This window comes from Chrysochloris asiatica, unplaced genomic scaffold (genome assembly GCF_000296735.1).
Source record: "Chrysochloris asiatica unplaced genomic scaffold, ChrAsi1.0 scaffold00076, whole genome shotgun sequence".
NCBI lineage: Eukaryota > Metazoa > Chordata > Mammalia > Afrosoricida > Chrysochloridae > Chrysochloris > Chrysochloris asiatica.
The window spans coordinates 4,869,512-4,880,051 of NW_006408594.1; the positions used below are offsets into that span (position 1 = coordinate 4,869,512).

General features: G+C 51.5%; 1 protein-coding gene across 1 annotated transcript in view; it reads left to right on the forward strand.

Annotated features, from left to right (window-relative positions):
- The first annotated feature begins 779 nt into the window (after positions 1–779).
- Positions 780–10,540, forward strand: part of IL2RB (interleukin 2 receptor, beta) — a 12,721-nt gene continuing 2,960 nt past the window's right edge. The window contains exons 1-8 of the mRNA XM_006865278.1: positions 780–867; positions 1,250–1,364; positions 2,898–2,976; positions 5,077–5,182; positions 6,419–6,567; positions 7,805–7,964; positions 8,149–8,272; positions 10,080–10,164. Coding sequence (XP_006865340.1) covers positions 780–867; positions 1,250–1,364; positions 2,898–2,976; positions 5,077–5,182; positions 6,419–6,567; positions 7,805–7,964; positions 8,149–8,272; positions 10,080–10,164 — 906 coding nt within the window. The remainder of the gene's footprint in view (positions 868–1,249; positions 1,365–2,897; positions 2,977–5,076; positions 5,183–6,418; positions 6,568–7,804; positions 7,965–8,148; positions 8,273–10,079; positions 10,165–10,540) is intronic.

Consider the following 10,540-nt stretch of genomic DNA (forward strand, 5'->3'; position numbering starts at 1 on the left):
TCCAAGAAAGAGTTGTCATTCTTCTGGCAGTCTGTCCTTCATCAACACCACAATTCAAATGTGGCAATGCACTTCCAGTTTTCCTTATTTACTGTCCGTCTTTCACGTTCGTATGAGGCTATTGAAAATGCCATAGCTTGGATCAACACTTTAAAGAGGTCTTTGGCAGCAGATTTGTCCAATGCAATACACTATTTGGTTTCTTGACTGCTTCTTTCATGAGCATTGATTGTGGATCCAAGTAAAATAAAATCCTTGACAGTTGCAATCCGTTCTCTGTTTACCATGATGTTGTTTATGGGTACAAGTGTGAGGATTTTTGCTTTCCAGATGTTGAGGTATAATCCATACTGAAGACCGTAGTCTTTAATCTTCATCGGTTAAGTGCTTCAAGTCCTCTTCATTTTCAGCAAGCTAGGTTGTGTCACATGTGTATTGCAGCAGCTGACCCAGCCATAACCATAAAAATCACACCCTGGAAAATATTATGAGGCAGCTTTACTCTGTCCTGTAGGTCAGGACTGACTATGAGTCAGAATTGATTTGATGACAAGTGGCTTTTTGACACATTCCTGTCAGGAAAGCTCTCTCTGAGCAGGTAACATCTGAGCAGAAATGTGAGGGGGCGTGTGCTTGGGTTGGGCAGACAAACTGGCAGGTGCAAAGGCCCTGTCGTGGGGAGCCTGCCTCCCTTGGCAATGTGGACAATCATGGGGGTGTTCACTGGAGGTCTCTTCTCTCTACAGCACTCCCCTCCCCAGCTCTACCTCATGGATGTGATGGCTGCTCCTCCTCTATCCTGGCATCTGCCCCTCCTCATGCTTCTCCTTCCGCTGGCCAGCCCTGGACCATCCACAGCTGTGAAGGGTGAGGACCCTGGCATCCTCTAGGGGAGGAGACCCAGGCCCTATGGTTCCCCTTCTGAGTCCTATGTTTCTTAGAAGCAGGCCCCTGGGATTTGCAGGGGCCATGGGGACCAGAGATGAGGTGTTCATCTCAACCCAAGGGCCCTCATCGTGCTCTGCACCGCGTCCACGTGTGTCTGCAAAACACAGGAAGACACTGGGTGCTCCTCTAGACATGCCTGTGGGACTTGGACTCAGCTGTCTCCTCTCTGAAATGGGTCTACTAGTCCTGTCTCTGTCTGCCAGGGTTGCCGTACACTGTGCGTGTGACAGGAGTAAAGGTGGTGGGTGAACTCTGAGGGCTGGGGCTCCCTATATCCACTCATATCCATCCTGCCTGGCAGATGCTTCCACGCTCACATGCTTCTACAACTCGAAGGCCAACATCTCCTGTGACTGGAGCCGGGATGGGGCTCTGCAAGCCCAGGACTGTGAACTTCACGCCCAGTCAGAGAATAGGTGAGCGCAGGCTCCGGAGCACAGGCCTGACTGCAGAACCTTAAAACCTAAAATCAAACCCAAGGTCACTCCTAGCAACTCTATAGAGCAGAGTAGAACTGCCCCGTGGGGTTTCTGAGGTTGTAAATCTTTACGGAAGTCAGCCAACACATCTTCCTTCTGAGGAGTGGCTGCTGGATTCAGATCACCAAACTCTTTAGTCTGGTTCTGTGCTGTGGCGTCAGCTCCAACTCATAGTGACCCTGTATGGAGTTTCCTAGATTGCAAATCTTCATGGGAGCAGAAAGCCTCATCTTTCTTCCACAGAACGGCTGGTAGTTTTAAATTGCTGACCTTGAAGTTAGCAGCCTGACTCGTAACCACTCCGTGTGAGAGTTCCTTTGTTGTTGTTGTTAAGTGCCGTCGAGTCGGTTCTGACCCATAGTGACCCTGTACAGGGTTTCCGAGGCTGTAAATCTTTACAGGAGCAGAACGCCTCGTCTTTCTCCCACGGAGCGGCTGGTAGTTTCGAACTTCTGACTTTACTGTTCGCAGCCTGATTCATAACCACTACGCTACCAGAGCGCCTTCAGCCCAATATTTAACCAACCTGGGCTTCTTGGACTGTGTAGTCTTACCATTCTTGGCATTTAAATTCTTGGAAACCTGAAGTCTCCAACTCCAAGAAATCTGCACTTAGAGCATCTTGGAGTAATAGGGCCCACAAAACCAGGCCTAGAAGCAGGGCATCATTAAAGAGAATGTGGGGGTCAGATATTTAGACCCATAGACCCTGTGGTGGGGCTGGATGCAAGTAGGGGTCAGGCTGCAATGGTGGGACTGGGAGATGGGCTGAACAAAGTGGTTTGGGGACGTTGGGTCACAAGTCCGCTGGACTCAACTTCAGAGGTTATTGGGGAAATGAGGGGGACCCTGGAGCTTTTTAGTAATCTGGGATTTTGAGAGATCCTTAGAGCGACTGTGGGGACAGGACCAGTAGGATCCAGCCATCAAGGTGGTCCATGAGTGGAGGGTTGTTGGGAGGTGGAGAAGGGAACATCCCAAGGTAGGGTGGACTCTGCAGTCTTGTCAGGAACTGATTGATGGGGGTGCAGAGCCCACGGGGTAGAAGGAGGTGGCAAAGCTGGTTTTAGCCTATTGTGCGGGGAGATGGTTATCTTTGGGAGTTCAGAGGCCAATTTAAGGAGGGTTGTCACCCTCAAAGGAGCCATGGTGGCACTCTGGGTTAGGTATTGGACTGCTAACTGGAGATCAGCAGTTCAAACTGTCTCTAGGTTTGCTCTGAGTCTGCATGGCATAGCAGCCGTTTAGTTTCTGTCACCCTCAGCCCCATGGGAAGAATTTAGAGGGGCCCAGATCTTGAACCTGTTTGAGTTTCTAGAAGGTCTTCCCAGGCTGCTGGGTGGGGAGTGGCTATGGGGAATATGGCAGGATGAGTTGGGGACTGCCACAGAGATCTCACAGGGGGCCTTGGGGGGGACTGGCTCTGCAGAGGTCTCCTTCCCTTCTAAGGAGCTTCTTTAACCCTGAAAGGTGGTGGAACAAAACCTGCAAACTACTGCCCACCAGTCGGGAGTCCTGGACCTGTAACCTGATCATTGGGTCTCCAGAGGTGAGTAGCCGAGCCCAGGGAAAGGATAGTCATGGGTGATGAGGGGCGGAGATCTCAGGGAGAGCTGGGGGCTGAGGCCTGCCACCCTGCAGCACACCCGCTGCCCCTTCCATGCCCGTGACCCTGCCACACTTCTCGGTTCTTCACCTAGTGTGGAGAGCACGGATCACACTCCACACTAGGCTCTTCCCCAATTCTCAGCAGACAAAGGGCCATGCAGTGCTAAGAGTGAAGATTCTGGAGCCAGATGGTCCGGATTCAAGCGCAGGTCCCATCACACACAAACCGGCTAGCTTTGGGAACCTCCATGCCTCATCTGTAAAATGGGAATAATAGTGGCACCTGTTGCCTAAGGTTGTTTTGAGGGCCAAAGTGCTTCCACTGACTCTCAGAACACAGTAAGCTATCATCAGTCAGTGCTTACAACTCCAGTACTTCCAACAGACACTCTGCCCAGTGCCCCCATGACCAGGGAGGAAACAGACTGAGAAACTGGTTGTCCTGCCCAGAGTCATGCAGCCAGAGATTACCAGCACTGGGATTTGAACCTAGGCCTCTTGCAGGAGACTTGGCCGTGTCCACATGGGTGTGAATCTTTTGTTGAATGTCAGCGGCACACCCAGAGCACAGTTTCCCCCACCATCATTGGTGGTACAGATTCTCCAGGGTCAGGAGAATGGGCAGCTGATAAAAGCACAACCTTTGGCTCCAGACCACTACGGAGTCCCTGTGAGCTCTGCAGATGCACTGGCTTCAAGTCCTGGGTCCTCCTCTTCCTAGCTGTGTGACCTTAGGCATGTTACTAAGCCTCTCTGTACTTCGTTTCCTCAGCAGTAGAATGGGAATGCTAAGAGATAATATATGTAGCATGCTGAGAACTGTTGTTGTTAAGTTCTGTCGAGTCGATTACAACCCATAGCGACCCTGTAGAGGGTTTCCAAGGAGAAGCTCGTGAGCTTGAACCACTGACCTTGCAGTTCAAATAGCCTTGCAGTCTGACGCGTTAGCCCACAGAGCTACTCGAGGACTCCCTGCTGAGAATAGTGCTCCATAACATGTATTACTGGCACCAGCTTTACAATAACAACAACGGTAATGGCGGTGATATGATTGTTATCTGGGACGATACAGTGTCAGCTGTAAGACGATGAGGGAGGCTCCTGGATGTGGAGAGAGAGAAAGGATTCCCTGACTAAGCAGTACCAGGACTTCCGGTGATTGGAGTCAAGGTTAGCTCACAGCAGGGGCTCCTGGTAGGTCAGAGGGGCAGTGACTAGAGTCCTAGACCTGAAAGGATCTCAGACACTCCCCACCCCCACTCCAGCACTGGCCATCCAGCAGCCTCGGTCAGCCACAGTGGCCTAGAAGCTGTAGTCCCTCTGTGGGGCTGTGGACACAGAGGACCTGGGTTTGAATCTAGACTCACCTGATGATCAGCTGCGTGATCTTTGACAAGTCCCTTATCCAGCAGAGTCTTGTTCACAGTATGGGGATGGATTGTCTGCCGTGAGAATCAAGTGGCACAGGGCTAAGGTACCTGAGCAGTATCTGCCCACAAAAAACACGTCATATCTGGCCATTTTCTTCCAAATAGGGCAGGGCATGGGATGGGGAGAGATGGGAAGCGGACACTTTCATACTTGAAGCTATTAGACATGTATAGGTCCAGACCTACATCTTCTTGGAGAGACCTACTTTTCTTGTATACCTCTTGTGATGGGGAACTCACTATCTATCAAGGCAGTTCATTTCACTTTTAGATCAGGGGTCAGCCAACTATGGCCCTCTGGTTGTTTCTGTAAATAAAGTTTTATTGGAACACAGACACAGTCAGTCTCTTATAGATGCTTTCAAGCTACAAGGACAGCATTGATTGGCTGTAACAGAGTCCAGAAGACCCGCAAAACCAAAAACATTTATCATCAGCCCTTTAGAAAACAAAAGTTTTCAGTTCCCTGCCTTAGATGGTGGGGCAAATGGAGGGCGTCATCTTCGCTGCAGCTCTTGACCTCCCCTCCAGTCAACTGGCACAACCTTCCCTCTCCATGACATACCCTCTCCCACTGCGGGCAGCCATAGGCCTGTCTCCTTCCTTTGCAGTCTCAGATACTGACAGCAGCTGATGTCGTCACCATAAGCGTAAAGTGCCACCAAGGGAAGCAGCAGTGGGTAGCGACAAGCCTGTACTTCAAGCCCTTTGACAACCGTGAGTGAGAACCCCAGGGCAAGGCTGGGTGGACCCTCCTTCACTGTCATCCCCTCTGGGGTCCTCCTTGCTCCAGTCTCTCTGCCTGTCACCCCGAGATAAAATCCTAGCTCCTTACCCTGGCATTCAAGGTAACTTAGTACCTGGCCTGACCTCCCTCTTTAGCCTGGTCTCTGTATGCCTGCTCTGGCAGGCCTATATCTTCACCAGAGGCAGAATACTCATCTGTGCCTCTGAACCTTTGCACACTCGATCCCACTGTCTGAAAGGCTTTTCCCACCTAGAAAAGCCCAACTCATTTTTCAAGTTCAATGAACGGTCACCTCCATCAGGAAATTTATGTCTCAGGTCATCACTACCTACTTATGGGTCTGTCTCCCTCACTGGTCTGGGAGTTCCCCGAGAGCAGGGGTTTCACTGTCCCTGAGTCTCCATCCTTAGCACGCCAGGCCAGGGGAAGGCTTGTAGCATTGGCTGTGTGCTTACCACCGCCACCACTTTTGCTTGGTGCCCCTATCTTGTCTCTACCCACAAGCTCCCTTCTCTCTCACTGTTCCTCCACTCTATCACCTGACCTTGGTTGACCTTGGAGGCTGCCTCTTGGAAAGACATGGGATTCAAAACCTCCTCCTATATTGTCTTGGGCAGACCATTTACATGTCTGAGCCTCAATTTCTTCATCTGTGAAATAAGGATAATCAGTTATTGATCACATGGGATGGTCGGTTCAATAAGCATTTGCTTTTTATTATGTGCACACTTCTGCAGAGTCTCATGGTGTGAATCAGCACTGGTCTGTGAACCACAAGGTTGGCAGTTCAAACTCACCAGCAGCTCTTTGGAAACCCTATACAGGGTTGTTATGATTCGAAACCAACTGAACCGCACTTAACAACAACAACAACACAAAGTTTCCAAAGTGTGTTGGTTCCGACTCAGCTCAAAGTCTTGTCAGAAGAGACAAGAACAAATATTTCATGTGTCGGGTAGTGACCGTCCTAGGAAGGAAGTGGGTAAGAATGGAGGGCGGTGGGAGGTCAAGGAAGACTTCTCAAAGAGGTGAGGTGACATTTGAGCAATCAGAAGGAAGGGAGGCGATGGGCAATGAAGGTCTCTGGGGGAAGGTCCAATAGGTCAAAGGTGAAGGCAGAAATACGTATGGGTTCTGGTATCTCAACATCATGACCCAGGGTCACCTGAGCACGCTCTTCTTTCTGTCCTCTCTCCTGCCTTCAGTTCGCCTGATGGCCCCCACCTCCCTCCAAATCGTCAAGATCGAGGCTCGAAGGTGCAACGTCACCTGGACCCTCCCCCAGGTCTCCCACTACATTAAACATTACCTGGAGTTCCAAGTCCGGACACGGCTCCAAGGCCACAGCTGGGGGGTGAGTAGTGACCGGGCCCCACCTATCCTGACCCTCCTTCCCCTCTTTGCCCTGGGAAAATCTTCATCTGAGCAAAGCCACATCACACTCCCCTAGCAGACAAAGGCAGCAAATTCCATCCTGTGCTACTCAGCCCTGCCTACCCCCCACCATGTGTCCCACCTGGAGCAGTGCGCCCACCTGGAGCTGACTCTGGGCTGGTCCAAGGTGAGGATTCTATGGCAGAGAGGCAGGTGACAAACCATCTGTGAGAGTTGAGGTCCTAGGGGCCACTCTCCCACCCTTCAAATCCAACCTGGTTCCAGAGACCCAAGACCTGGGACACTTAGTCATCCACTTATTGATCACCCTGCCCAATCACTGTCTCCAGGACTCACACATTCATTTATCCAACAAATATTTACTGAGTACCTACTATGTGCTGGATGCTGGGGAGAAAGTGGTTTCTGCTCTGAGGAAACTCAATGGGGACTGGGGAGCAGACTGTCAGTAAGCACAGAAACAAGAGTTTCTGAGAGTACAGTAAAGAAAATGACTCTCTAAGTGGTACAAACAGTACCTTGGAAGAAAGGCTTGGCAGTCGTCTTCCAAAATACCAGCCATTGAAATTCCTATGGAGCATAGCTCTACTCTGGCATACCCTGGGTGACCACGACTCTGGGTGAGCTCTGCGGCAGCTGGTTTCTCAAGAAAACGAAATGGACTCGGGTCTTGAGAGTGGCTGGGGCAGGCTACTTTAGACTTGGGTGACCCAGGGAAGGGCTCTGAAGTCAAGATGGAGCTAACCCTGTAGAGGTCTGGGCAGGGTCTCCCACAGAATCAGAAGGATGCTTGTGTGAGGGGAATGAGAATAAGAGAGTGATTCTAGAGGTCAGGGTGGAGGAGGAGGAATCTGAGTTTGTGACAGGAGGGGATGCATGCTTTCTAAGTGTGGATGTGAGTGTGGGTGGGAGCCAGTGGAGCTGACAGGGAGCGGGGGACAGAGAAGAAAAGAGTGTAGAATGGGTCCTGAGGTAGGAGTTGATTGGCATGTGGCTTTTAATGTGGGAGGAGGAACTTGGGGTGATTTTGGGCTTTGTACCCCCAATAACTGGGGCATCACGTCACGGGCTTATCAGTTGGATGAGAAAGTGGGGAGAATGGAGAGTTTGCTTTGCCCAGCTTCCTGGCTTTGTCATGTGAGGTTGGGTGGGTAGTGGGGAGGCCACAGTCCCTGACACCCCTATCTCTGCCCTAGGAGACCTTGAGCATCAAGCAGAACCAGCAATGGCTTTACCTGGAGACACTGAGTCCAGACACCACCTACGAGCTTCAGGTGCAGACCAGGGCCCGTAAAGACATCAACATGACCTGGAGCCCCTGGAGCCAGCCCCTGTCCTTTAGGACAAGGCCTGAAGGTACTGGAGGACCTGAGGTGTCCATCAGGGGGTTGTATGCAGGGCCTATAACTGAGTCTCAGAGCATGACATCAGGTTGGAAGTGGGGTGGGATGGGACGGGGTTGTAGTGAGGGTTGCAGGATCAGAGTGAGTGAGGACACTTCTCTAACCCCTCTCCTGACCTCTTCTCCCACCCCTGGCAGCCCCCGGGAAGACCCTACCTCTTTCTTGGAGGAGCTACATGATTGGGGGTGTCAGTGGTACCATTACCTTCATCTTCATCATCTTGGTATGCCTGCTGGTCAAATGCCAATACATCAGTCCCTGGTAAGAGAGCCCCCTCCCCATCCTTCATGTTCTCTTCCAGAGTATACTCACATGTGCACACCCATGCGCACACACACATACACACACACAGAGGCAGTGCTGAGAGCTCTACTCTGACACTGTCGTCCATCTGCCACCTCAGAGTCCTCCCCACCTGACTTTTCCTGTGCACCCACAAAGGTTCCCCCGCTTGGTTTGTGAAAAGCTGAGAAGGGGCTTGGGAGGTGAAACCCCATGGAAGACTCTACCCAGAGCACCCCCCAAGTGTGTGTGTGTGATATCCCAGTTACTGCTTCTGTGTGTACTAGGTTCTTGTGAGTCATTCATGCATTCCTGTGTTCACTGAGAGCAGCTGGGTGCCAGGTGCAGTATGAGGTGCTGGACAGTGGCCTGTCTGTGGAGCCATCCTCACGGGAGGGCAGATCTTGATGAATCACATTTGTACACAGTAACACACAGTGATCAGGATGTGAGGGGAGCATCAGGAGAGAAGCCTGGCTTGAGGGCAGTGAGTAGAAACTTCCCCACCCCAGGGAGTGATATTTCCCTTTGAAACCTGAGTTTACCAGGTGAGTTTGACAGGCAGAACCTGAGCTAGAATTCAGCCCCCACTTACCACCTTGGAGCACACAGCCTGGACCAGCATCCTTTGAGCAGGGGGAGCATCCCAGGAAGAGGGAAGTGTGTATGTGTATGCAGTATCACAGAGGAGAATGCGGTTAGGTCCCAGTGGTGGGAGCTCAGAGGGAGACCGACCATCCACTGACAAGTGTGGACAGGAGAGTCTAGCAGGCAGATGCAGACAGGGGCTGTGCTCTAGGAGCCCCGGAGACTTGCATGTGTTGCTGTGATGCCAGGTCACCCATGGTGGACAGGTTTCAGCAGAGCTTCTAGACTAAGACAGACTAGGAAGAAGGAGGAGGCAATCTACTTCTGAAAAAAATAGCTTCTTATGAAGAGCGGCGCAACATTGTCCAATATAATGCTGGAAGATGAGCCCCTCAGGTTGGACGGCAGCAATGGACTCATATGGCTTTTGTTCTGTTTGGGCTCACATGGAACACTATGAGTTGAAACTGACTTGACAGCAAAGCAGCTGGTGGGTTGGAAATGTCCTTTCAAGTGCCAGTTGAGCAGTTGAGCCACCAGGGCCCCTCTGTTCCCCAGACAGAGTCACGTGATTCTCCCTCCTGGTCTCTTCATTGGCACTCTTGCTGCTCCAATCCATTCTCTATCACCGCTGGACCCTGTGCTCTCCTGCTTCCTGGCCAGCTGAAACTGCATGCTGGGCTCAGAATACACTCAACCCTTGAGGACAGCTACCATTCATTATCAGAAAACAGGGCTCTTTCCTCCAGGCAGATGCTTGGCAGGCAGAACCTGGGCTAAAATTCAGCCCCCACTCACCACCCTGGAGCACAGAGCCTAGACCAGCGACCTTTGAGCACTGCCTAGCAGGCCTGTTATCTGGCCTCTCTCAGACTTCTCTGCCCACTCACTCCGTGCCAGACATCCCGTTCCTGGCCCACTCGGTCCCCTGACTCTCTGCCACCCTTCTTTTGTTCACACCTGGATGTCTGTCAGCATGGAACAGATGGCCATGTTGTCTACTTGTCTCACATCTGTATCACTGTTGGAATGTTAGTCTCCTTGCAAGCAGGCATCTTCTAAGTGATTCTCAGACAAAGAACTGGGCACACAGCGAGCACTCAATCAATATTGGTTCAATGAATGAAGGAATACTAACAGTAGGACACATGGCCCCTCCTCCTCACAGCCTGCCTCCCTCTCCCTGCCTCTCCTTCAGGCTAAAGAAGGTTTTGGAGTGTCGCATCCCAGATCCCTCAGAGTTCTTTTCCCAGCTGAGTGAGGAGCATGGAGGAGACTTCCAGGTAGGAGCCAGAGGGGACAGAAGCAGGCAGGGAGTCCCGGGGGTCAGAGGGTGGTGGGAGGCAATGCCGAAGCAGCGGCTTTGTACCCTGGGGGAGAAGGTGAAAAGCTGCAGAGAGCCCCCTTGCCTCCTGGGTGGGTGGACCCCTCCCCCAGCTCTGGCATGGTGTTCTCAGACTGCCTGGTAGCTCTTAGAAGAGTCAATTGCCCAGGTTTCTAATGCTGGCTTTACCACTTCCTGGCCCTGTTATAACTTGGGCAAGTTATTGAATCTCTCAGTGCCTGTTTCTTCCCGTAAAATAGAGAGATAGCATGCCAGTTGTCTGCTTCCCTGTGGGCACTCAGTAAGTATTCAAGGGAGTATATATATATATATAT